This window comes from Drosophila yakuba, chromosome 2L (assembly GCF_016746365.2).
Source record: "Drosophila yakuba strain Tai18E2 chromosome 2L, Prin_Dyak_Tai18E2_2.1, whole genome shotgun sequence".
NCBI classification, from domain to species: Eukaryota; Metazoa; Arthropoda; class Insecta; order Diptera; family Drosophilidae; genus Drosophila; species Drosophila yakuba.
The window spans coordinates 12,222,422-12,249,497 of record NC_052527.2 but is presented as its reverse complement, the minus strand read 5'-3'; the positions used below and the strand labels follow the sequence as shown (position 1 = coordinate 12,249,497).

Sequence of the window (27,076 nt, the reverse complement as noted above, 5' to 3'; positions counted from 1 at the left end):
CAAACGACATTTTTGTAAATAAACATAATATCTCAGATAATATGTGGCATCTATGTATAACATTATTTTTGCATGTCAATTTTACTAAACGTCAAACGAAACGATATGCATTTTCTATATAATGTGTTAATGTGATAATTATATGTGTATATTTATTTAGATTTTTGTCCCTTCACGTAAAGCCTCAAACTCCGGCAATTTTTAAATTACAGGGTGCATATTCGGGTCTATATACGAATAAATATGTTAAATTTTAAAATCAAAGAAATATTTTCTTCGAAAGAATTATATATAACCTTTCGACCTTTTTGCCCTAATTATTTGTAATGAGTACCCCAAACAGTACATCCTGAAAGTTTAAAAATTATCGGTTTGGAGTACGCTTCAAAAGTATATTATGTTTTACTATACGTATTTACTATATGTATAGTAAATATGTATATGTATATATACTGTTTTTTTCTTTCATACCAATTTATGCAATATTGAGACAAAATTAGATCCTTTCGAGTTGGTATTTGTTTTCTAGTAGTCCTTATGTTACATTAGTGCCCGTGTAAATTTATAGAAAAGTTCTGGTATTTTAGAAATAAATTAGTTACATTTCCAAATAAAGCCAGGTGACATTTTGCAAGGCGAGTCGCTTTTATATATACAAAACCTCTGCATAGGTTTGAGGGAAGTCGATCTGTTGATATATGTAGTTACGCCTTTTGTAAATACTGATGAGTGCGATTCACTGACTCCTAATGTTTTTTCTTAGGAACAATGAGTGGTTTTCTTTGCTAGTTGAGACTATCTAGGGTTTGAATTATCAGCCTATAAACATTAGATAACATTTGGTGCATTGATTTACGTGATTTTGTTTTCCTTTAAAATAAATTGGGATGGGTTAAAAAAATATTCCGCAAAAATAAAACAAATACATTTCAGAAGCACACAAATCGAATGTATTTCTCTTCTCTGCCGAATTTGGCTCTATCTTTTATAATATTATATATGTAATATGTTTCTAAATAACTTTATTTATTTCAATATTTCTATATCGTCTTAGTTGCATTGCGTTTAGCTGCTTGATTTTTAAGTTTAAATAACTTGAAGTTTTTTACTTTTCCGTTTTTGTTTATTTTTAAATTATATTTATAATTTAAGTATAATACATTTTGTACAGATTTAAAAATTAAATTAAATAATAAAAGATTTGATATAAAAACGGTGTACCGCACGACTGACACTGATAAAATAATAATTTTCTCTATAACATAGAGCATCCTACATATCAACATACATAAATCTGTATTTAATCATTATTCTTAGTGGGATCAATCAACAAGTAGTGGAAGGGCATTACCAAAGTATAATACATAGTTTGCATTTAAGCTTAAAGGGTGCCATTTGTTTTCGATTTTGTTTTGTTGTTCGCTTTATGGTGGACTTTCGTGGGTAACTTGGTAGCTTGGTCAATTGTTGAGTGACTAAGGGATCTACACCTGTATCAGTCTGGTCAATAAAAACGGTCTCTTGGTATGGGAAGAATGATCGCAGTATTACTCAAGGCTTTTACAAATTACATGTCATACAACATTAACCCCTATTTTCATACTCAGGACCGCTAATAAGACTGATATTCGGTATAAGATCTCTTACGATACAATGATATAGTTTACTCGAAGCAATTTAAGTTTTGGCCTAGTGCTAAGCGCCATTGATGGATTTATTTACTGTGCTTCATGCGTTTTGCGTGTGAGTAGCTGTATTTTATGTTTTCTATATGCATAATTCAACATTAGTTATGTTTGCGTTAAGTATCTCTGATAACCTCCATCCGATCCAGCCATCCATCTATCCATCTATGTTCGACTTTCTGTTTGGCCCGATCCTGCCCCTGAACTTTAAACTAAGTTACGTTTTTTTCAAGCGAACCACACTTTGTCCCCCTGATGACCCCGGGATTCGCTGCCTAGAGCTGCACCTGGAATGACTGCGCCGGCGCCTTGGGCGGTGAGATGAACGGATTGGTGCTGTGCCTGGCCAGAGGTGAGCGCGCAGTGCTCGGGATCGGCAAATCCGGCGACAGTTGCTTAGCCGCTGCCACATTGGCCACCCACTCGGCGTCGAATGGATCGTCTGGGCCACCGCCTCCAACTGCTGCACCAGTGCCACTGGCCAGTGTCTGAGCTCGGCCAACATTGGCCAGATAAGTGGGTCGCTTCGGTGCAGCCGGAGACGTACTGCGCACCACATGGCCCAGCCACTGCTCGGCATTGGGCAGTTCCGTAGAGGTTTCGATGCTCTGCTCTGGTCGCGTGGGCGACTGCGAATGGAGTGTTTGATATGTGGGCGTGGTGCTGGCCACTCGTGGCGTCACCTGTGCCGTTGGCGGGGCATATGAGGTTACATGGTGCACCTGCTTCTCGGCGGCAATGATGTTCTGATTAATGCTGCGATTGTTGTTGAAGTTTAGATCCTCGCCGGCGGCCAACAGGGCGTCGGTCTGGGTCAAGAGGGAGAGACCCTGGCTGAGCTCCTGACACAGTTGACTCACTGAATCGGCGGCCACAGCGGCAGCTGTCGACGGATCCGCTCCAGCAGACTTGGCCGGCGAGACCTCGGCAATGGGCGAAACACTTCGCAGAGGCGTCTGCAGTGGATTGCCAGCGGCGGCGGCCAGGAAGGCCCTCTGACGATCGGCGTTGGACGGAAGATCGTTGATGCGCAGTGACATCTGGCGCTTGAAAGGCGACTGGCTGCCAATCGTGCTCAAACGGAACGAACTCTGGCGCTCCAGCATGTTGGGCGTGGCATGGGGCCGTTCGATGGCGAAGGGATTGAAAGGCTTGACGGTGGCCGCCGGTGGACCCGGCATTGCTGATCCCGGCCCATCTACGCTCCGCTCATTTGTGCCCACCGTGGCCATCGCCAGACGCTCCGTCAGCGTCTGCTGGCGGAAGGATCCGGTTCGCGTAAAGGTCGAGTTCTTCGTGTCGAAGGTCATCGTCACGCCGCACTCCTTGTCGCGTCGCTGCTTTCGCTCCAGACAAACGGCAAAAGCACAGCCCACAGCGTGGGACAATCGCTCGCCGGAGTCCTTGCAGGCCAGGAAGCCGTGACACATCCAGCGTCGTGTGGTGCCATCCCGGCATATGTAGCTGAAGCCGCGCTCGTGATTGCGATCCGGTGCACAGAAGCTGACCTTTTCGATGGTCTGGTCCACAATCAGGCCCTTGGTCTCGTCATCCACCACGCGCAGGCCATCTCCGCTGACATGAAGTAGTCCGCGGACAGGACGACGACGGGATTGCTAAATATAAAAAAGCAGCCTATTAGTACTTGATTTAAACTGGATGAAGGTTCACTTACCCTCAAGACCTTGAGTGCCTCCTCGCAGACCTGCATGCCGCGCGACTCGAAGACCTCCACACATCCCAGATACTTGACGGAGAAGGAGCAGGTGGCCGATCGCACGGCCTCCTCGTCCGCCTGCCACTGATGCGGCTTCGAGGATTCGGGAACGCGATCCTTGCGCCGCCTGAAGGAGTCGCGAAAGGAGCGACGCAGACGATCCATTTTCTTCGGCGATTTCTTGCTAAACCGGAAGGAAGCGGATTTCTATGGGATAAGGATACATTATCAGCCATTAGTTATGTAACATAATTATAGAGAGAGAGAGAGAGAGAGAAAGAGAGAGAGAGATCGAAACAAGTGCGGTTTGTTTGCAGTTCAACTCCATGGCGGAACTGGGGATCGTAGCTAAATGGAGTTAAAAAACCTACCCCATTCTTAACATCACCGAATTTTCCGCGTGTGAAGCCGCGCTCGAGTGGTTCGTGCGTGTGTGACGACGAGTTTCCCATGCCTGCTCGCTAGCCCTCTCGCTCGCACTCGCTGGATTCGCTGCACTCGTTCGGGGCGTGAGTAAATTGTCGTGAATAACCGTTACAAGCTGCCAACGAACAGCGTTGCCAGATCGCAGTGGAAAATGGTGTATTGTATTTCGGTTTATTGATCCCGTTTATTGGCTCGTTGGACAGCGCAAATTTATTTGTTCATTGAATTTGAGTAACTGCTATTGATTAAATTAAATTGATGGGCGCGATCTGGAAAATGTGTACAGAATGTTGGTGTTATAGTTTCTTGTGTGGGGGGTACGCAACGTTATCAGTTGCTGACGTCTCCAATATGCATGATTCACACCTCCTCACTACGCACTCCTCCCTCCTCGCTCCTTATCGCAATCGACACATGAAAGCACTTTGGTTTATCGGCTTTTTTGGGTTTCTGATTCAACGCCCCCTCGATATTGTCATTGAGTCGAGATCAAGAGTGCCCTCGAATGGAACATTATTTTAATTTTTCCCCCCAACAAAAACTACGATCCATTAAGTGCTTTTCGCGACCACGTACAGATAATACAGCAATACCAGGCAACCTCCACGGCTTGGCCCGAACTAGAAAACTAGAAGTGAAGTCGGGAGGAGCAATAGCAATTAATGCCAACGGCCTCCAATCGCTTATCGCTTATCGTGTGGGCGTCAGTGGACGTTGGGCGGTGGGCGTGGCCAGTCGAGTGTCTCACGTAATTGTTTACACACATATTTAATTTTTCATAATTCTTTTTTTCTTTTGCTGACTTTTAGAATTTATTTGCTTTGACTTCGGCCGAGGCTTTTGTTTTCCCAGCGCTGCGGTGACACGAGCTGACATTTTTGTGACTTTATCACATGCCTCGTATTGCGGTAAACTGTTGATAAACTAAGCGTCTGCAATTATCGCAAAATCATAACAAAACTGTGTGTATTTTCCTTTGCTTTTCACCAGAAATAGTGTGTTTAACTTGAGTTCCTTTGACTCCATATGGGAGTTGCAAAACTCAAAAATGTATATTTTCTATTTTTTGTAGATATTTTATTTTTAACAAACGCTCTGAAGTAGACACTTGATAAGCGCACACAAATAACGTTACCCAATGTATATTTGTTAGCTCGTTTAATTATTATCTAATATTTGTGTGCACTAAATAAAGGTAATCTATTCGTTTGCACATTTAGATCTCTGAGCACCCGAATGCCAGAGTCGTCATATAAAAAAAAGATTTCAATCTCAGTTCCTAACCAGCAGAGCATTTTCCCAATGCTTTTCCACGTTTTAGCCAGACATCTCACGTTCTACGACCATTAGCCAGGTCATGTTAATTGACCAACTTGCGCAGTGTCAGCCAACTCAGGCTAATTGGGCTTATTTGTCCAACTTATTTGTGATTCGGCGATTGTCGAGTGATAAAATGTGAGCACAACATTTAAAGTTCAATTCGGAATTTGGAATTCCGTTGCAAGTTGACACTCCTCTTGGCCACTTAAGCCGTTAACTGTAAACGTTACGAAACCAGTTTGAACATTTGATTTACTCCCGAAGGCCAGAAGTTCGGTTCTTGGTTACTTGGTGACCACGCCACCATGATCCCACAATTTGTAGCTTTGCTTGGGCTCTGGTTTGTGATATGGCTTTTGGTTTTCCGGCTTCATTAGAAGACTTTTCTTCTCTTGAAGAAGGGCGTTGACTTTTCAGCGGGGATGCTGTTTGACTGCATTTTTTCCCATCAACGCTAATCGAATTGTGAACACCAAAAGCATCTAAACATTTTTTAAAGTGGGTCAAATATGATGGTATGGTGGGTAGCTGAAGTGATTTACAAATGCTCTTGGCACTTGGCTTAAAAGTTCTCAGAGCACTCACAAAAAAAGGCAAGCAATAACAATAAAACTGAATAAACTCAGTAGCCAGAAGGCGACATTTTGGCTGCTGAAGTGAAGGACATTTAGTTGAATTTGTTTTCAGAAAATTTCAAGGACCACGAGCTCAAATTGGCAATGGTAAATATTCACAAAATGGAGATAAAACCACAGTGAAAAAATTGACCTATAAATTTGTTTAATTCTCCGTAACTAACCACTTTAAAAGCACATAAAACGAAACTTTAATATCTATGTATGATTCATGAAGTGCGTAAGCCAGCTTATAGAAAGATGGGCAGAAAACACAAAAATAAAATCCAAATCACGCACTAAAAGTAAACATGATTTCAGAAATGACAACAATCGAATGGTTATAGCATTTTGAAGAAGCTTTTGGAGAAAGGGGTGGGGTATGGGGTGTGGGGTGGGGGGCACCATCCGGAAAGGGTTCATTCAACCAATAATCGAGGCACAAAACAGGTTCCAGTCGTAAAATCTGTGTACGTGTTTGCCAGAGAAACAGATTCGACTGCAGTTTGCTTTGATAAAAACGTAAAAATAATATACAAAAATATGGGGAGCGCGAGATATATGTTCGTTATCAGTGTTTGCCCGATACGAACATATTTATTTTCTCTTTGTGATATGGTAATTAATATGGCCAACTAGACGGCATATTTTCCATGACTGCAGTAAACAATGATCATACGCGGTAAGCAAAGTAATGAATAATAACTCCTTTAAAACGTAAACGACTTCACTCCGGATTTCGCTGGATAGTTGGTGAATAATTATACGCAGCACAAGTTAATTTTTGTCTGCCACTTCGTTGACCTTTGATTATTCTTTAGGGTTGTGCCCACGACACCCAGCCTAATTAATTCATTAAACTCTTTCTCTCATCAAACCCGTGCCCCGTGGACCGGAGATATAGCATTGTAAATCATTCGCCACATGGCTGGCTGTCCATTTACTTGGTGATGAAATGCCGCGCTAGAACAGGGCGATTTTTTCCAGTTTGTTTTTAATTTAGCATTAAACAATTAACCCTGGCATGACAAAACAAGCGCAGTCAATGACACTTTTGTATATCATCTGTATGCTCGATTCCATATAGTAATTTGTATTGCATAACCACAATCAAGCCTCGATCTAGAGTGGGAGCCCGGTAAATGAAATTCAATTTTACTCTGCCCTCCAAAGGGCATCGACACTTGTTGCATTGCGGCTCAGTGTGCCGATGACTTTTCCAACAGTCTAGCCGTCTGTAGTATGTACATACATATGTGTGGACACCTCGGAAATCCTTTTACAAAAGTTTCGTCCTTTCAGGCAGCCGGACAACAAGCCATTTCCCATCATCGACAGTGCCATATGACTGTGGCCAAACGTAGGCTTCACTGGCATTCATCACAGTTATGGATTGTCCTTTGGGGATATGGCTGATGGCACTCGGATGTTTGATGGCTTCTATCTCCTTCTTTATGCAGAGAGACTTAATCGAAATGTGTGTGCCTTAAAATAATTGGATTTTTCATTTCTATACAAAGTGGAATAATACAATGTTATTGCGAAGTTGGATTTAGAAACTCTCGTTTGAAACTATTCCCATTTTGTGGTACAGCTTTCTTTAGTAACTAAGCTATCAACTTTTCCCACTAATCATCCATCCTTTTTATGTATTTATTCAATGGCTTCCCTTAGTTGAGAACGTCAGTGTGAAAACTAACATTGTAAAATGCATTTCGAAAATTTCACACGCCGCAGTGATGGTCAGAAAAGGATACACGTTTAATGGCTTCCTTTCTTTCTTTTTTTTTGCTAGTACATGATATAAAATTATAATTATTCCCGCCATACGCTTCTGTCTGTCTGCAGTCCTTCTTCTTTTTCGTTTTTTTTTTGCTTGGCTAGGGGTCTTATCAACCACCATCGAGTTCCTCGGCCCTTTGGTCCTCTCTCCGCATCCTCGTCCTGCGAGGGTTGCCCTCAACTGCTGGAATTTTTAATTTTCAATGCTCTTCCTTGTGTCGGTGGTCGTGGGAACTTTTCGTTTTTTTTTTGTCGCATAATAAATTTGAAATATATCAGCCAACGTTTTGCATGAATATTCTGTGTGCGCTTGTGTATTTTACATTTTTTTATAGGTATAGCGGGAGCTCAACGATAATGACTTCAATTAGCCACCACAATAAGGTGCAATGAGGCATGACTCCGAGGATTTTGTGAGCGGAAATAAGGTATCACTTTTGTCCAGGGAGATTTCCAAAGGATTTTTGGAATATTTATGTTTGGGATTAGTAAACTCTTTAAGTAGTGTGGTTTAAAATAAAAATTAAATACATTGCAGGTTAGCCCCCAGTTAATTCCAATGAGCTTTCTAAATAGTATCTAAGTATCCAGCAAGTATCTTTGGGTAAAAGTCGAGTGGTATTAAGGCATCCCAACATTTGAGCAACCTAAGATACCTAAGCAACCTAAGAAGTTCACTGGATAATAAATCTTTAGAGAAAACAGTTAGCATTGCTTTTTGCCTGGTTTGTTTGGCTACTTGAAAGGAAGTGCGCAAAGAATTCGCAGCCAAAAACGCCGAAAAAGGTTCAACGCAAATAATGAGACAGCAACAAAAGATCGCACAGCATCTGGCCAAAAACTTGTGGAATCTTAAGGGAAGTATGCGAATTTTTTACCGGTGACGCAATTTAAGTGTTCAAACGCAGCTACTTCTACTTTAATCCAAAACAATGACAATGGGTATATGGGCATGGAAGCCAAGAAAGGGTAAAAATAATAGTTGCTAGGATAAAAGGAGTTTCTTGAACTCCGTGGGATTTCGCATGAAGGATTCCTCAATCTCGAGCATCCTGGATCGCTAGCTTGGGTTACTTTACGCACGGATGCAAAGGCATTTCACACGCTGACCCAAATGCACCCCTAAAAGGGCGAAATACTAGGAGATTGGGGGGAGGGAATTCCTATGCACCCATGTCCTATGCACGCAGGGTCCTAGGTCCTAATTGCACAGGGGTTCTTGTCATTGAGGGACATACTGGGGTATATGCTGCGTATTGTTGAAAGTGCGCATAATTATTAGCTGTCAATTGGGCGTTGATCTGACCATTATGTGTCCGCCATACCTGGTTCTATATGGGAATTATCGACAACTTGGGAGGGGGGTGTGGGAAAAGGTAAGTGTGAGAACAAAAAGGTGACTAGGGATGCTGGCAAGATGCAAATACTAGAAAAAATGCGAATTATTGCAAAGACAATAAGAACTTGGGAAATCGATATGAAGAATATGTATACATACAGTCCTAACTGTTCCACCACATCCTTCCACAAGACCAACTCCAATACGAGTATTTCCAGCACAAAACACTTGAGAGAAACCTCAAAAAACCCAACGAACGGAAGTGGAAATGCAGGCACAAAAAAAATAAAAACAATGGGCACGCCTGCGAGCTATACACATGTGTATATAGTAGAGTTTGTGGAGTGGAGGTAGCTATATCATACATATACCCTATAAGCAGTGTTCTGTCCTGGCGAACACGAGACATGCAAGCGGGTCACAATTCGAAAAACTTCGAAATAGTTTGCATCTGCCGTTTGGTAACGAATGCAGCCCCTGCCAGCAGTTGTTGTTGTTGTTCGGCTTCCTGTCTCTTTCGTTCCTTTTACGAGGATCCTGCCATATGCTCGTTGCACGTGGCGAAGGATTCTCGAAGGATACTCTGGTTAAGTGGGGAATCGGACTCACACATGCCGCCGTCTGTTCTCAAGACACTAGACTTCGATTTGCCACGATTTCCGAATTTCCAGGTAGACGGACTCCTTTGGTTCGTGTCTCAACAGGACGATCACAGATCCTTGTTATCCTTTGTTTGTTCGCCAGCCGGCAGATGCGAGGGTAATAACATTCGATTTCAGTCACTCTCGTGTTCGAATGATTTTTTCTGCGAACTACGCTCGCAAGCTTTGTTTACACTCATTATGCAAATAAACATTTCGATGACTCAACTCACTGTGGCATACTTAACAAATGTTACCCGAATTTTTGGGGAACCTGTTTCTGAGCCATGTAGCACGTTAAGGCCATGAAAATATGCAATTCAATGAAGACAATTCAATTCTGAAGGTGGAAAAACAGAGAAATTTTCAACAACCAATCTTTCATCAAAAGCACATTTGTCATTACGCATTCATAACTCATAAAGCGAGGGAAAACCGGAGACGAAAATCACTGAGGAATTCTAAGAACTAATTTAATATGCACAAGAATGTGTAATGCGTTGAAAACAAATACCTTAGACACCATCCACTATAAAGTTTATTGGAATTTATTCAATCCTTTTACTGAATTTGTAATGAACCTGGCAACTTGATACGAATGCTTATATGTGGCAGAAAAATATTAGGTTGCCTAAGCATTTATCCAAATGTTCATCTCCAGAAAACCTCGTGTAATCAAAGTAAACAAGTTGTAATATTTTTCTTTCCCAGACAGAAGCAAACGAAAAACTGGCTTAAGAGCTCTTTTATCTGACAGTTTTAAAATGGGAAAGGGATTTTTCAAAATGTGACTTGGCGATAAGCGACTCAAAAAAAACAGGAGAATTTGTTTGCTTACAAGTTGTGGAAAGTTACGTGACATCACCAGCAACTATGTTTAGATAACTGCTAAGTTTAGACGATTATCCAACCGATTTATGACACTAAAGGTCGTCGCGGAGGCAACGTGGTCCAAAATTCGAGGCGGTGGAAAGTCAACCAAGCCTGACGATTTTCCAAACGGTTGTCTCCCGCTATTTTCCAGTGGCATTCTCTGCTCTGATTGTCATAGTTGGTCGTCGAAGTGGGAAGTGGGGAGGGAAATCCATTTTATGGCGCACATGAGTGTAACCACTTTAGTTTTCTCTGTTCCAAATGTCAACGCTTTTCCGTCAACGCGAGGCAAATAGACATCAAAGAAAACAGCTGTTGGCCAATTGCTTTAGCAAATTTCCGGGTGCCTACGCCCAAAAGTAGGCAGTGCAAACAACCAATGGAAATAATCGATAGGCAACTAAACAAACAACCCATATACATATACTTGCCCAAAGAAGCCATCCTAGTGTTTTGTGAGGGCGCAGTAACACTGGGGCAAATATTCCCCTATTTGCCTAACCAGCCAGGTGAACAGGTGTGCCAACGGCACATCCATGAATTGGGCATAAGTAAATAAACGTTCTATATCTATAGCATTTTATATCAGAGCCCAAAGTAATTACATTTATGTAGACAAGGAATGACTTGTGGGAATGCAAAATAGCATTAACAATTGTTGGCAATCAAAACACAAAAGTGGGACAATCCCAAAATAATTAAGTGTTCACATATGTGGTTATATTCCCTGAAACATTATTAAACTTAAAGTTTAACAGATTGGTGTTTAATCATTTATTGCGCTATTGAAGCTGACAAGCTGTCTGTCTGTTCTGTATAAGTATTAAAAAAGAAAACTCTCTTATAACTATATAGTTAAAACAAATTTGACAAACTATGTAGTTTCTATGTAAGATTGATCCTTCATCAGAGCACAACGAACTGACAAGCCGGAAATTAAACTGGCTCATTAAAAGCAATAAAAAGGAGCCGGGAACGCATATTCTTGTAATCATATTCAGGCATGCCCTTTGACATTCTTAAGCCTCTGTGGTTTTGGCCAACTTAGCCAAGCCAAGGCCAAGTTATTACCAAGTTGGCGTGTCGGCTCAGTCGGGCCTTCGAGAGGCGAGAAAACTTTTTGGTATTAATGCAAAGTGTTTGCTGTTCAGGTTTACGGCTAGTTAGCTATTGGCAGGCGAAGAAAATGTCAAGAATAAGCAAACAGTTACAAACTCTCTAATACCTTCTGAAGTTCATAATTGTATTTTTTGTTGCCGACTTTCAAAGCAATTGCAAATGGTTTTTATTAAGGAAAGAAAAAAAGAAACAAGTGGGGATAGCTAAAGGGATTCCCGTGTCTTCCCAGGCGTTTTAATGGCGATATTTTCTATTAAAATCCGCCTGTTAATCACCGCAGCGTTTAAGTATCAACTTAATGACAAAACGTTTACATGCATAATTATCCAATTTTTTGCATTTTTAATTTCCTGCCTTAGATGCAGAATGCAGAATGCCAGGTGCCCCATGCCCGCTTTGTCCCGACTCCAGAGCCCCAAGTTAATGGACCACAAGTTGAAGTTCTAGCTGGCAGCCATGACTTGGACTTGGAGTTGGACTTGGTCTTAGACTTGTTCCCGTGTTCTTGACTTGTCCAACGTCTCTCTTTGTTGGCTGGCTGGCTGGCTGCTGCCGTTGTTAATCATCGGCGTTGCAGCATAAAAATAGAAAGGAAATTCCATGAAATTAAAGTTTTATGCAGCCGCAGCCGAGGCAGCGATCAAGTTGAAGTTGAAGTTGAGGTCTAACTCCTCGACTGAGTGTTGAACTTGCAACTCGAGGATGGGGAGCTGGAGCTCGGAGCTTGGAACTTGGAACTGAGAGCTGGGTCTTAGCCAAACGTTTAGCGAAAGCCGCGTCTTGAAGAATGCAGTCGACTTGGTATAATCGAAAGGCATGTGAGAAAAGTTGGACTCGACTGGCTGGCAGGCAGCCCACCAAACCGGTTCCATTCGACGCGACTGCTCCATCCCAGAGTTGGCTCAACTCAAGTCCAACTGCACCCAGGTAGCATTATGTGTTCTTACTTTTTTCCTTGGCTTGTTACCAGTTTTTTTGGTCGTTCGTGTTTCTGGCTTTTCTTGGAATGTTTCTGAATGGTTTTTGCTGGAGCTTTTGCCCGAAGTTTTTATGAACTGCCGAGATTTATAATCTGGCCAGGCTGAGAGCCATTGCTACCAAAACAAAAAAATGCAGCATAAATCAGGGAGCCCTTTGGTGGAACCTCAAGATCTTGAAGAACATTCCAAGTAAATCAACTTGAACAGCATAATTATGCAAAGCAAAAGCATCTCATAGTTTGCGGCTGCAAAAAACTCTCTTCTGGCGAAAGCCGGGGCCAAGTTGGCATTTAATTACATTGTAATTATAATATATTTTCACCCACTCTCGGTTCAGCTGGTTCCGTTCTCAGCCGCCCCAAACCAATTCATTACTCATTTCAATGGGAACATTTTCCCCATTTTCCACTTTGCCTTTGGCACTTTTCTTTTTCTTTTTTTTTTTGGTCGTTTTGTTTGTTATCGTAGTAATTTATGCAGTTGACAGTCAAATAATTTGGCACACAGTATACATTAAAATAAATTAACTTTACAAAAGGAGCTGGGAAAACGTTTGTGGTAAGAATACGTGCATGTTCATGCAGAAAGTCAATGGATTTGAAATTGAAGTGTGGGACAATATTTGAAATATAGAAAATAGACTCGATAGTCATGCCAAATGATTCATCTTCACAAACGTGAGAGACTGGAGACCAGTAGAATCCAGTCAATCGTAACTCATTAGATATACGTACAAACTGTTCATGTGATGTAGTCAAAAGCAGCTAATTGCTAATTGTGTTTATATATTTCCTTTGTTAAGTCTCTCTGAATGGCTATGTTCAAGTGCAAACTACGAAGATTTATTGAGTTTTTAGCTGGGTTATTCATTCTAAATTACTGGTATCGCTATAACCTTAATGGAAATACTCCCCCTGTTTACTAAAATTAAATGCGTATTTTGAATATTTCTGTTAATTACAAAATAAAAGTGTAGGTAAGTGTTTCATAGTTTGAACAGCTGTTTCAAGTTTTCTATACCAAAGCATATTGAAGACGTCAAAAACTGGAATTGTTACAAAAATGCATATTATGGTTTTACAAATGTCAAAGCAGCAACAACAACCGTAAAGCTGTGAAAGAATTACATACGAGTATATGCAGATCTGATTTTGCACAACAAAAAACCCGTTTTGACTTGGCTTTAAATCCGAAGCTCAAGTCAAGCTCAACTTTGGCTGTTGTTACTGGTTTTTTCTTTGGTTTTGTTGGGTTTAAACATTTACCATTTATATATCAGTTTGGGGATCGGTTTTGTGGATTTGAGTTGCTTTTTTGGTATATCCCAAAGCCGAGTTTTGTTGTCAGTCTGTTTTTGTTTTGGTCACATTCGTATGTATAATTAATAAATAAATCCGGTTCGGGCCTTATATAATTAACTTGCTCATTCAGTGGATTTTTGCCAACGTTTCGGTTTTAACTATTTATTAATTCCAAGAACACTTCGCACAGCACACAGCACACGGTATGTGGGGAAAATCGCGCAAAAAACCGAATAAAAACGACAACGCGACACCGATTAAAACGATCCCCGAATTAAGACCCGCGGTAAATGGATGGCTGGGATCGGTTTTTGGCCCAAAGGACTACTTATGTGTTAACTTTAACTTTACTATAATGACCCCCCCGGAAATTGGAAAAGGTTTCAGTATCCCTGCGCGGACATTTGGACAACCGACGACGACAGTGGGCCAAAAGCGAATGGAAGCGGAGGGAAAACGGAACGCGTTTGTCCGGCGAGCGGTGGTAAGCGGTAAGCGGTTAGCTCGATGCGGCGGCTCAAATTGCTCTACTGTACTGGCTGACTTACTGTGACTGTGACTGGCGGTTCAGTCCGCTCGCTCAACGTCGAGAGTCGAGAGGAAAGAGCAAAGAGCGGAAGAGCGGCAGAGCGGCTGAGAGCGACAGCTGTTACAGGGTGTTGTGCATCTGTGTGGGCACTGAGAGAAACCTTAAGAAATGTACTCGGATTTTAAAAAGTTGTGTTTTCTTTTGTTGAGAACAACTTGAGATAGAGTGATCTTGGTGACTTTCTAGAGATTTTGAAGATGTCGCTAGGGGAGAGCTCTTTATAATCTATTACGCACTCATAAAGTAACCTTTAAAATCATTACTAAAATATTTTTTTAATTTTATTTATTTTCTTAAAACCCTTAATAGTGTTTTTTTCAGTGTACGTTTGTGGATTTGCTCAGTTCCATCGTGTGTACTTACTACCAACGACAACGCATCGTCGTTCTGCTTCTTCCATCTCACCTCCGCTCCGCTGTGCCTGTATTTGTTGTGATAATGATAAAACTGCGACGCGTTTCTGCAGCTTGTAGGTTTTCTCGAGTGGGAGTGAGACAGCTGAAGTTGAGCGAGCGAGAGAGGGCTTTTGGGTATCTAGGCTAGGTATAATCTCGGATGCGCTGCATTTGAAGATCGCGATTTGCTGACCGTGGCTTAAAAGATTTGCGGTCGAGACACATTGGAAAAATTCTAGGAAAACACGAGCTCAATTTTATTATTCAACTCTGGGAATTTCCCAAGCGAGCAAGTGGTGATATTATTACAAAGGCGGCTAGTTCGAAAAGGACCTTCAATTGTTTTGTAATAACTCTGGTTTTCAGATTATCCTCAACCCATATGTGTTGGATTTTAAGTTTTAAGTCATATACTTTTAACCTTAAGTGAAGGCTTAAATTCTTGGAAAATATGTAACATAAATTATTAATTTGTCAAAGCTGTAAAATAATGACATGTTGTAAGGACGTGGCGTAATAAACCTTAATTTTTTCGAAAGTGTACTTTTATCTTATATTTCCATTTCAAACATAAGAATTTAAAAACAGAGAAAAACTCTGCAAATCAGGCATTTCAGATACCCCATTAAAGGTATAGCAGGGCATTCAAAACCAGTTGGTTTCGTTGGTTCTGCAGCTGCCAGTTTTTTTGTACACATGGAGTATGAAGAGCGGTGATTGTGGCGCTCAAGAGAACCATCAAAGAGAGTTACCAAAGTAAGTTAGTTAAATATTAACAAAATGCAAAAGATGGCCAGGTGGTTATGAAATGCCAACGGACATACAAAACAAATGAAAAGAATAAAAACTGATTAACTGAACAATAATCAAGGCTCGGTAATCAATGTATTGAACTTATCGATTTGAATTAGTTGCCCAACCTAAATTCCGTGACAACAATGGCAAAATGATCGATCGCAATGCGAGAGCGGAAACCGGAGAACAAAAGAGCGCGCGATGCAAGGTCGTTCGCTCTTTAAGAGAAAACTTCGCAGTCTAAGAGAAACATAGATAACTCCGTCAGATAGATAAATTACCAAATGTGTGCGTGAGAGAGGGCAGTAAATAGATAATAAGAGAGTTTTCAGCAATGAAACGTGCGAAAAATTGCAATGCAGCAGCGACTTTAATCCAGGTAGCCCATAAAATCAGGTAGTAAAAAGAATGGTATCAAGACTATTGGGAACAAACCATGGCTACCTACACGTGGCACCCAATCACGCCAACATAATCTCAATTTAAATGCAGAAAAAAAGCAATTGCTGCAACTGATGTATAAAGCAGACTTACACTGAGAAAAGAGAGGATATTATTCAGATTGCACTTATTTAATAATTCAAATTAAGTGTATTCTCTTAAGTAAATACACATGCTTCCAAGGCCTTTAAAAATGTAAACTTGAATATTCAAATTCCTTTGAGTTGAGGAATCACAGTCATACCTGATAAAACAATCAAAATAAAACTAATTCTTAGAAGTGTGAGTCAAGAATGATTTGATTTGCTTAAAACTCGAGAACACATTAGTAATTCAAAGTGCGAATTAGACTCCATTACGTTAAAATTGCAGAAAATGATGACCCCCATTGATGATATGTAACTTTTTTTCGCGTGTTAAATGTGTTAAAGCCATTGCAGCCATTACTCGACACTTTTAGATAAACCACAATGAAAACAGCTAGCATTGAATGTGAAGACCCCTCCCCCATTCCAGACAAGCCACCCACCTCCCACCACCCACCGCAGACAAATAATTCCAGCTCTGCTGGAATGAACCGACAAAAGAGAATGCCAGACAATGGGGAAAGGGGAAAAACGGAAGAGGAAGAACCAGCGAAGGGAAATGGGGAAATGGCCATAAGCTGAGAAATCAATGTCAGTCAATGGGGCTGCGGGGCAGACAAAAGCCACATGTGCAACCTAATCAAAATTTCAATCAAAATGCGCAAAATGCTGCAATGAAAGGCTCACAAATGGCAACAAATACGCTCAAACAAACTCTAATAGGTTGGCATGAGTAATCCAAAGCAAAGGAATACAACAATTCAATCGAATTGAACCCAATCTGGCCTGTAATTGCGATTAGGAAGCCAATTACTCATACAAATTGCTGGGTCAATTTGGTAAAGGATTTTTATTTTCAGACAACAAGATTAACAAATCAATTGTTGGGCAATAATTGAAATAATTTGGCGACGCTTCAAAGGGGAATGATGAATAATCGAGTATCCCTATGTTTTGGTAACATGAAGGGAATGAAGTTTCTTTGATTTTTTGAAAGTTTATGTATTGACCTGATTGATTTAATTACATTGTGTTTTGTATAGTGGCTGCATAAGGAAATGTTTTAAAATTTATTATAGAAAATAAAGCTTGTTTCTCTCTCTCTCCCCTTGTATACAATTTTTTTAATTACTTACCTCTTAATAGTTCAAAGTCGCTTTTAAAGGCTGAAAAGAAAGAAAAACCATATTGTTGATCAATAAGAGAGGTTTCAAACGACTATCACATTTTTAAAATAAAACGAATTGTAGAATATAAATGCTGCTCTAACCGTTACAATATTTAAAACATGCTTTTATTCTGGCAACGCTTTAACTCAAGTCTCTCTTAAAAGAAACTTAAGAGCCAGCTTACATACACAGGCGTACCCATGCACATTCACACATGGGCACTCAGCTGACAATGTCAGTGACGTTAGCAAAAAGTTCCCACGGTCATTAGGGTCATGATGGCTCTAGCATATTTAGTCTCGTGTTCGCTATTTGTTTTTAATTTAAAACTGCAAGTGTGTACAAATGTACACACATGCATACATATGTATGTATGTGTGTTTTGGCCAAGTTAATTTGAGCATGTGTGCTTTTAGCCTAGGGCTTGTGAGCGTTTCTTGAGTACGTTCTTGAGACGTCGCCGAGCTGAGCCGCAAAACTTGAGTGGCTCGAGGGCTTAAAAGCTTTGTGTGGCAGGTGAAAGAGCTTTTTGAATGCTAAGCTCGGCTTGCGGTTGAATGAACTGAAGCTTAAAGTGGCTTAAAGTTATTGCACTGAGGACATAAAGTATACGATCCCAAGATAAATTCGTAATAATAGATAATACATTTTAGTGTTAATTGTGTTTAATGCGTTTTAAATTACTTAAGTACATTTGTTGTTGTTCATAAAAAAGAATGAAAAAATCAATATAAATGAATAATATTTTTAAGTGAATAAAGAAGAACCCATTACTGATCATTACCTAAGCATATTATTTCAGGCTAATGACATCATTAAATCCGTTTAGTTGTAACCCTACCTATTTATCTTATGCATAATTTATTTACTTTAGCCGACTTTCCAACCAATGTTATTCTAAGCCGATAAAAAGTGGTTTACTTTTGCCCGATTGCATCTCGGTTCTTTATCAATTTCGTCTCCCACAGCGACGCATTGTAGGGGTCCTTCATTTTCCAGGGGTTGACAGCTTTCCGAATTGTTAAAAACTAAACTCACACATTTCACGCCCAACCAATTAGCCAAGGGTTGCTCACACCCTCCCAACCACCCTCCTTTCAACTATACGAGTATTTTCTGCCTCCAGAACGCCCACTTTTCCCTGGCGATGCGAACAGAATTTTCAAGTGTCCCTGCGTTAAGGTTGCAGATGCAATTAAAAAGCATTTAACGGATTAGAGGCAATAAAGAGAGGATCGCAATAAAAATATAGAATAAATACCAGCATTAGAGGACACGGAAACCTTGAAGGGGTGAAGCTTCGTGTGAACCAAACACGATTTTATTGGAATTTAATTTAATAACGCAACGCCAGTTGCGAATGCCAGTGAAAATATTTCAGACCAAGTCCGGCGCACAAAAATTCCGAGCAATTTTCTCGCTGTTAATTAATTTTCCGAATAAATTGTTTACCGATTCCGTTGAAGACCTCAGGTATTAGTGTGCATGATCATTAGGGAAAAAAGATTTCCGTTTCAAGACCAACTTAGCTTAATGCCTTTGAGCTAACTTTTGCCCATTTGGCTGAAAGTGAAACGACGTTCATGTCCCAATTGGCCATAACTATAAATATATCAATTGTGGCTCAGCTCTCGCCTAGCCATTACGCATCCAGTTTGTTGGCGCATCATCAACTTCATGGCTTCGCTTTCAGATTTTCCCCTTCCCCAACCATTTCCACACAAATGGCACCTAAAGTGTGTGTAATGCAATTCCATTTTACAGCATTTCTTCATCAGATACTCCTCCTCCGTTTCATTTTTTCTACTCTTTTTCCTCTGCAAATGGACGGAGTCATGCGCCGGCAATTTGGAACGATTCCAGTGGACTCCGGGCTCCCATGTCTGGTGTCCAATTGTCCTCCCTGCTCCACTCGCGGCTCAGGCTGCAGATGCAGTTGCAGATGCATATGGAGATCCAGATGCAGACACAGAATGCTGACAACGAGCGCGGACACCAATTGGAACGTGCCCGTTTAGTTTTCCTCAGCACGGTTTCAGATGCTAAAATTGCATTAATGCAATTCGGTTTTTCCTGGTTTGCACTCAACTCACTCCCCTTCGTGACGTCCGTTTTCATTTGGGGGAAAGGGCAAAAGAGTGCCAGTCGAATGTCAAATTGTGTGTATTTTCAGACAGAAGACTTGAATTCTAGGGAACTCTTTAAGGGGGAACTCTTTAAGGCAGAAAATTATGTTGGTCTGAAGCGAACAATTTGTGAATTTCGAGTTACTAATAGGTAGTAACAAGTCCTAGCAACAGTTTGCAATTGAACTTCTGGCTTGGCGTTTAATTGCCATTAAAGATAGTCGGTTTATCACCTATTCCAGTTAAGGAACGCAACGTGTATCCGCTAAATTACCACTCGCCATTTATGCAACGGATGGTGCTAACTTGTGAGCCCCCGCAAGACAATCAATAAAGAAAATGGCATGGTATCCAAGTCGGGTCTGCAACCTCAAGGCGTGGCTCTTCACTTGATTGGTTGGCTCTATGTTTTCGTGGGGCATGCCACAAGATTAATGAGGACCATAGCAACGCCTAAACGTGTTTTAGACCACGCCGAAATCAACACCCCCGCAAAAGTGCCAGCGACAGCGAACATATAGTATAGTTGTGCAATTGCTAATCCGCCATCTAGTTGGGGACCATAAACCAAAGGCCGTCGGGCACTTAATGAGGCGCAGTCCTCGTCGTTCTGAAAGCGCCATAGCTTCTATCTTCCACTGTCTTGTGGATTTTCCTCCACGTTTTTCATCCGACTTCGACGCCACGCCAAAGACGTTTCCTTAGCCAACGCAAATATCAACATAGTACATTCATTCGTAGTTGGTTTTGTTGGTTTATTTTTGCTTTTGTTGGTATTATTGCTTTTATTATTGTCGGCTGTGTGCGGTTTTGGCTTTTTCAATTGCACTTGAGGCGCTTCTTCCTCTTCGTCATCAGCAGCACACACACCTTGAAGGTGGGAAAACAATAATAATAAGACTAAGCATAATAAAAGCCGGATGTCCATTAAAGTTCTCCTCTCAGCTGAAACTCTATATTTTTTCTTATTGCCTGTGGGTTGATTGGGCTCCAGTGTGTTCTGTGTGTGGACGTGGGTGTTGGCTTTTAAATTTGCTTCCTCTCATCTCTGAAATTGCTTTTTCTGGTATGAACAACTCGCAGAACGGAGCTGGAATTAAATTCAGCTCAAGGACTGCAGGTAACGAATAAGCCGGAATCGATTGAAATTGATTGCCTGGATAAAGTTCGAAAAAGCTTGGTAAAATATGGTGCTGAAGAAATCTAAAGGTATCTAAAAATAAGATTTGTTGGCTGTGCTTAATCATGTTTTAGGTTTATGGTCAAAACATCAAGGTCTTTGGGCAGACACAATGGTTTAGATTTTAGCTTTATAAATACATATTTCACAAATTTTCTTACGAATTTCTTTCACTTCACTTTAGGAAAAACAACTTTGATTTACTCGACTCAACCCTATTTAACGAGATTGACATTCACCAAAGGAAATGGATACAGATATTTGTTCGCACGCCCACGTTATGAGATTTCGGGGAATTCCCACGGGAACTGTGGGCAGCACACGCGCCATGTCCTGATTCTCAAACCACCTCCAACTTCTCCACTCTCCTTTCGCCAGAGAAAAAGCTGTTCTCAGCATATACACTTGTAGCTGGGACATAAAGACAAACGCCTGCCACGGCGCCGCTTAAGGATAATGTGCCGCACGCTCGTGGCGGCCTACAAATGCCAGGGAGTGTCCTTGTTAACCCAACAGTCCAGTTCTGATGATCAGGCACGGAAAAATCGGCGAGGGTGCGCCGGAAATCATGCAAAAACGTGCCGAGCACGAGCCACTGAGGAAAATGAAGGAAAACTTTCCAAGTTACTCGCAATTCGTGTCTGCCGTTGACAGTTCGCCATCTAATTGCTTGTGGCTTGCTTTCGTTTTCGACTCGATTCGAGCCAACAACCCCATCAATCTGTCCAAGCCGCCGCCAACTGACATATTAATTGCTCATAAAGCATAAGCAGTCACCACCAAAAATGTAATCCCCCTGATTGGGCGCACGGGGGTTGCTCGAGAAATTGTGCAAAACATGCAAATTTTCCAGGCTGGGAACTGAGAACTGGGAACTGCCGTTTGACCTAAGCCCATCGCGGCTCAAGTGTCTGTGGCATTATCCTTGCCCGCCAGACAGTTGCCTTAACGCTTCGCTGCCTCTTGTTGGGAGCGAAAGGATGATGGCCGAGGATGTGAGTGCTCCTGCTAAATTGCTCATTAGCTGCATCACGAACTAGAGAAGTGGCGAAATAGGTAAGGAAGTTCTACAATCCAGCAAGGACGTGGGAACTATACTGCCATGGGGGCCAAACCATTGCGGAAGGTCAGGTGTTAAGGTGGAGGTTTTAAATAGTCGCGTATGCTGGGAAACCAGAGAACATTTTGTAACTCTGTATGATTTTAATAAATACATTATCGCGATAAGACCCACTCTTAATCTTCATGCTGTACTGCACGCAATTTATCTTGAGCATCCCCACCTACACGCCAAGTGCTCTTCATGCCCAGCATCTCCATCAGCCGCTCGTTGCAGCTTTAATTGGTAAATTGTTCAGCTGATATCACAATTTAATTATCGCACATTAATTGCCCGGCGAACGAAACTGCACCCAAGCACTTTGTCGTCGCCGGTAGAAGTAATGGACGAAGAGCCATCTGGGAACTGCCTACAATCGAATTAAAGTTAATTTTTCATGCTCTACTAAAAGTTATGCACACTTGGCGTTTGTCACCGACGGTATATGTGTATATACATGTATGTTTGGGGGTGTATCCGTGGTTGATATTTTTTGGAGGAGGAAAGGAAGGGCTGTGGATGCGATTTACGGGTGGAGCACATCCACTCTTTAAGTGGGATGTCAGTCGATGCCGCGTAGCTGTCGTGCTTGGTTGCTCACTTATGACCATGAAGCACTGGTGGAACCTATACGTACTACGTATCTGCCAGATACTCGTACTCGTACTCGTTCTCGGCACGCACACAGAATGCAATTGCGGGATAGATCGGAATGGACTGGAATGGAGTGGAGTGGAGTAGAGTGGAATCGGAAGTTGTGGATTCAGGGCTCCGGGTAGCAGCTTTAAGTCACCTTCTGGTCGTTTGATGCTTCAGTGAGCTGCGACTGCAGTCGCTAGCCATTTCCTCCGTTTCACGGGGATTGCAGTTGATGGTGCGCCATGCAACTGGGTTACCTACTCACTGGGACAGGGCACTGATTTTATTTGGTTCTGTACTCTGAACACGGTTAAGGAGGGGTCACTCTGGTCATGCTTGGGGCGCAGTTAATTAGTGTTAAGCTAACTTTTAGTTTCCGCTTTAAAAAGTCGCTGCAACATGCATTTGAGAACTTTTGGGGCACTATATCGCTTCACTTCTGGGAATTTTTAGCTGTAATACTAAAAGAAAGGCTTACTGATATTATTCAACTTCCATAACATTTGCATATCGATCCGATAGGCAATCGTATAATGCTCCACTATCCTTGGCTGACATTTGCTGGGTTGCATTACATCAGGCTCAGGCATTTCTGCATTTCAGCATTTCCAATGACATATGACATTTGGATAGTGGTGCAGAGACGTATCTGTAATATTTATGCACGTAATGCGCGCGCTGTGAATGTATCTTTGTATCTCGCAGATGCCATTACATTTACGAGCATGCCGCATGACAAAGAAGCTTTTTCCGCTCTGTCTGTCTGTCCTTCGCCATCAAAATCTTGATAAATTTCTAGACAAACATTTCCAAACTGGAAGCCAAAGGGACTGTGCTTATTCACATAAATTTCATTTATTATTTATTTATTTGAAGCTATAAACAAACCGAGATCTAGGAGCATTATCCAAAATATATCAGTATTGTTCTGTGGTAGTGGGCTAAATTACGCACGGTTATAGCCCTAATTTAGCATTCTCGGTCCTGCTCTAGACAGTACGATAAACAGTACTAATTATTATTCCATTAAAACGAAATACTTTTGATCAATCAATTTTAAATTCCATACGTTTTGCTCATGATTTCAGTTAATCAGAGTCCACCGATACAGCAAGATGTACACAAAGCCAACTTTAGTATTTTGTTTTCTGGTTCTAATGTTAATAGTAAAACAGGTCAGTTAAAATAATATATAATATAACATAATAATTTTGTTAAAAAAAAACATAGGCAACGCCCCGAGTGGAGTTTACCAACTTGAAGTGTATGTCTGTGGACAAAGATTTTGCCGAATTTTCCGAATGCACTCTGAAATCGATAAATCGAACGTATAAATATATTTCGGCCAGAGTTAGCCTGTACAAACTGCCAATTACTAAAGCACGGGTAATTATATTTGTAAAAAATTAACCGACTAGTGAACAATATTGTAACATTTATAGGTCAACTTTGGACTGTACAAAAGGTTTAATGGTTACAAGCCGTTCCTATACAATCAAACCATAAATGCTTGCCATTTTTTCAAACATCAAAAGGCACATCCTGTGGCAAAGTATTTTTTTGACATGATTAAGGAAGTTTCAAACTTAAACCACTCCTGTCCATATAATGTAAGTATACATAAATGGTTTCTGATTACATGTACCCATATTAATGATTTTCAAAACTCTGCCCCTCATTAGCACGATATTATTGTGGAAAAAGCATCCACCGATATGGTTAATCACCACATTACAAATATTCTCTCCTACCCGGAAGGTGATTACATGCTGGAAACTCATTGGATACTAAATGATAAATATGCCGGAGGAATTAAAGTGTATTTGTCGCTGTTCTAAATATTTAAATTACTTTCATACAAAGCCGTCGTTCTCACCAAATAAAAAAATATCTGCACCGCAGTACTTTTTTGACTAATGTATATTAACGTAATTGTATTACCAAATCAGACAGATAAGCAAATCTCTACATGACTGAGTAATATTGGTGCATTGATTATTATCAGTAGATAATGGACGTTATTTAATTAAATTAGATAACAACGTTAATTTGGATATCAAATAATTTCCTTCTAAAGATAGCGTTCTCAGTTATGTGCATACGCTTGCTACTGAGTTAACCAATTCATCTTCATTTTGTACTATATGTTGAGTTTCTTATTATCTCACTGCCTCAATTAAAGTGATGAAGAACTTATGCAAATTGTATATTTGCCTTTCCACGATCTTTTCCGCAACTCATTCAATCCTACCCCAATCAAGTTTCAGTTGGCAGAAAGCCTGAAAGGAAATAATTGCCATCTTAAATTATATTTGACATTTAGTAATAAATGTTGATTGCGCTTGCTTTTTCTTATCCAATCGCTCTTCATACACTTGATTGTCTGATCTTCACTTCACACTTTTTTGGGTGCCATTTGTTCATCCAGTGTTAATTATATCTTTTTATTTCAAATTCCAGTTTGCAGCTTTAATTAACAGATTTGGTTTTATCGTCTTTTTTCGTGTTTATTTGCAAAGTTCTAATTTATACGCCTTTTCATGGTTCAATAAACATTTTCGAGTGCAAGTCATTGGCCACGCTTTATCTGTACTAATAAATATGTACATATATAAGTATATTTATATGAGTTAAGGTCGTTGTATTTGCGAAAGGCTTTTCGAAAGTAACCAATGCCAAAATGAACATAAGCCAAGTTACTGAAAGGAGCTTTACTGTTACCAACTGAAAATGCCGACAGCGTGGTTTAAGGGGTCTTAATACAAATTATTATGATTAATCATCGCGCACAAATACAGGCAAGTGACTAAGGTACACAGATACGTTTTCGTTTCCACGCCCTCGGGTTAAAGATACAAAAATACAAATCCAAGTTAGATTTTCGAGCATTTGCTTTGTTCTTTTCAAGACGAAATACAACGCCTCGGGCCAATTAACATGTTTTTTATCTGCTGATTCAAATTCGAAGCGTGGGCATAGCCAAATTAGGCAAATAAACTCGGTTCTGTGAAGTCATAACTTCAATAATTTATCGACGAAACGGGGCTAATGCGTTAAAATCAATGTACAAAGCCGATTTCAATACATATTTGTTGCTTTGGTGATCGAAACAAGGCGAAACTGCAATCAGGGTCAAAGGATGTGAAAAGAAAAAAAAAGATGAAACTGAAAAGCGTGCCAGTAATGAAAATACAAATAGGGCAAGAGCAATAAACAGAAGAAATCCCAATAATGCAGGCGTCGCAATTCCAGCGTACATAAACATCGAGAAGGAAAATAAGAATTAGGAGCACATGGTATCAAGGCTATTAAATACCCTTGCTGTTTTGTTACTCATTTAAATAAAAACATATCAAATTTATTTTGTATTTATTGAGTCATTGAACTAAAAAAAACTTTGCATAGATCCGAGTTTTATAAAGAGTACACAGAAATAAAATCTATATTATTGTTAATCTTAAGTATCCCTTAACTGCCCTAAAGCTGAGCCAACCAGATTGCAACAGCATATTGCAATAATGCATTGTGCATTTGAGATGGACTCCTAGCAGTATGAAATACAACCGCGATAAGAAAGTCGCCAATCCCAGGGGGCAGCGAAAAGAGCCTAGCTGAAGTGAATTAAGAAAGGGTATCAGATCGCGACCATATGGCGTTTGGTTCGCGTTGCCTTGGCAATGTGACAAAATGCAAATGCGGCGCTGCTCGCCTAACGGTAAGCTGCAGGAAAACAGTTTCTGTTCTTGATTAAATACACACACACACAACAATCGCAACCATGCCAATCACGCACACACGCTCACGTGCAGGAACAAAATCGCAGAATAATATAAAAAAAAGAGCGCCAGAAACGGAGCTCCCGTAAAAAAATCGATAATTTGGTGTTTTTTTTAGTGACCCACCAAAAAATTGGAGCAGCGCTTATTTGCTCAGCTTTCGTAGTATTAAGTACTAGGTAACATATGTATGTATGTACGTGTGTGACTGTGAAATGTGTTATTCCAACTCACCTGCGATGATTTAATTGTCAAGTTTTGAAGTTGCCGTGGAGCTTTTTCCACAAAACTCCGCAAGCTTAAAGCAATTTAAAAATATATATTTTTGTTGTTGCCGAAAATAAAGCCGAGAAAAACAAACAAAGCGAGAAACTCCGTTTCGTCCGACTGATTACACAACGCAGCAACTTTACAGTGCGAAGTTGGAGACTTGCTGTTGTTTCTTCTTTTCTGATTTGGTGGGGGGGCCGTCGTATTGAGCAGGTTTTAATTACAGTGTTTCAGGGCCGCAAAGCTTCTCATGTTTCTGGGCCAGCACAATTCATAATTTCCCGTACAACTCGCATTGGAGTTTTTGCCAAATAAATTGCCACCAAACAAATGGCCCACCGACACACACACACACACACGCCCGCACACACAGAACCGAGCGTGCACGCACACACACACGACCGCCGAGGAATGAGCGCGGAGAGAGCTCCGCCACGAGAGCAGGCGACTGACAGCGACTGAGCTGGAAAGCAAACTGAAACCCCAAACGGAACCAAACCGAAACGCCAACGGCGCAGTCGACGTCGCTGCCGGCGCCAGCTTGGAGCTCAAGCTCCTCAAGGGGGCGAGCGAGATGGGCAGATACAGAGAGAGGACAATTTCACCCTTTGTAACGGTACGTTTCAAGACAACATGTGACTGTCCTGCATCCCTGACATGGCGTTGCCACCCTGTGCAGTGGTGCTACCCTTAACTTGAAGTTTACTGTTAAAA

At 40.9% G+C, this 27,076-nt stretch overlaps 2 protein-coding genes across 3 annotated transcripts; one reads left to right on the top strand and one right to left on the bottom strand.

Annotated features, from left to right (window-relative positions):
- Positions 1–927: 927 nt before the first annotated feature.
- LOC6527859 (protein numb) lies at positions 928–26,842 on the bottom strand. 2 transcript variants are annotated; one of them, XM_015198345.3, is made up of 4 exons: positions 26,327–26,842; positions 17,240–17,269; positions 3,361–3,609; positions 928–3,301 (listed from the first exon to the last, which is right to left on the bottom strand). In XM_015198345.3, the coding sequence occupies exons 3-4, from the start codon at positions 3,565–3,567 to the stop codon at positions 1,961–1,963; spliced, it is 1,548 nt and encodes a 515-aa protein (XP_015053831.1). In that variant the 5' UTR covers positions 3,568–3,609; positions 17,240–17,269; positions 26,327–26,842; the 3' UTR covers positions 928–1,960. The 2 variants fall into 2 exon arrangements, with proteins under 2 accessions (XP_015053831.1, XP_002088931.1); XM_002088895.4 differs by lacking the exons at positions 17,240–17,269; positions 26,327–26,842 and adding exons at positions 3,774–4,097; positions 13,762–14,325.
- On the top strand, positions 4,104–24,217 carry LOC6527857. The gene is made up of 5 exons (XM_002088893.4): positions 4,104–6,444; positions 23,405–23,491; positions 23,547–23,702; positions 23,759–23,926; positions 23,999–24,217. The coding sequence occupies exons 2-5, from the start codon at positions 23,432–23,434 to the stop codon at positions 24,152–24,154; spliced, it is 540 nt and encodes a 179-aa protein (XP_002088929.1). The 5' UTR covers positions 4,104–6,444; positions 23,405–23,431; the 3' UTR covers positions 24,155–24,217.
- Positions 26,843–27,076: the final 234 nt, after the last annotated feature.

Coding starts and splice junctions, on each gene's coding strand:
- LOC6527857 (XM_002088893.4), top strand. CDS start 23,432: ATGTACACAAAGCCAACTTTAGTATTTTGTTTTCTGGTTCTAATGTTA. Junction 23,492..23,546: donor TAATGTTAATAGTAAAACAG/GTCAGTTAAAAT, acceptor AAAAAAACATAG/GCAACGCCCCGAGTGGAGTT. Junction 23,927..23,998: donor ACCACTCCTGTCCATATAAT/GTAAGTATACAT, acceptor GCCCCTCATTAG/CACGATATTATTGTGGAAAA.
- LOC6527859 (XM_002088895.4), bottom strand. CDS start 3,854: ATGGGAAACTCGTCGTCACACACGCACGAACCACTCGAGCGCGGCTTC. Junction 3,610..3,773: donor TCGGTGATGTTAAGAATGGG/GTAGGTTTTTTA, acceptor CTTATCCCATAG/AAATCCGCTTCCTTCCGGTT. Junction 3,302..3,360: donor AGGCACTCAAGGTCTTGAGG/GTAAGTGAACCT, acceptor TTTTATATTTAG/CAATCCCGTCGTCGTCCTGT.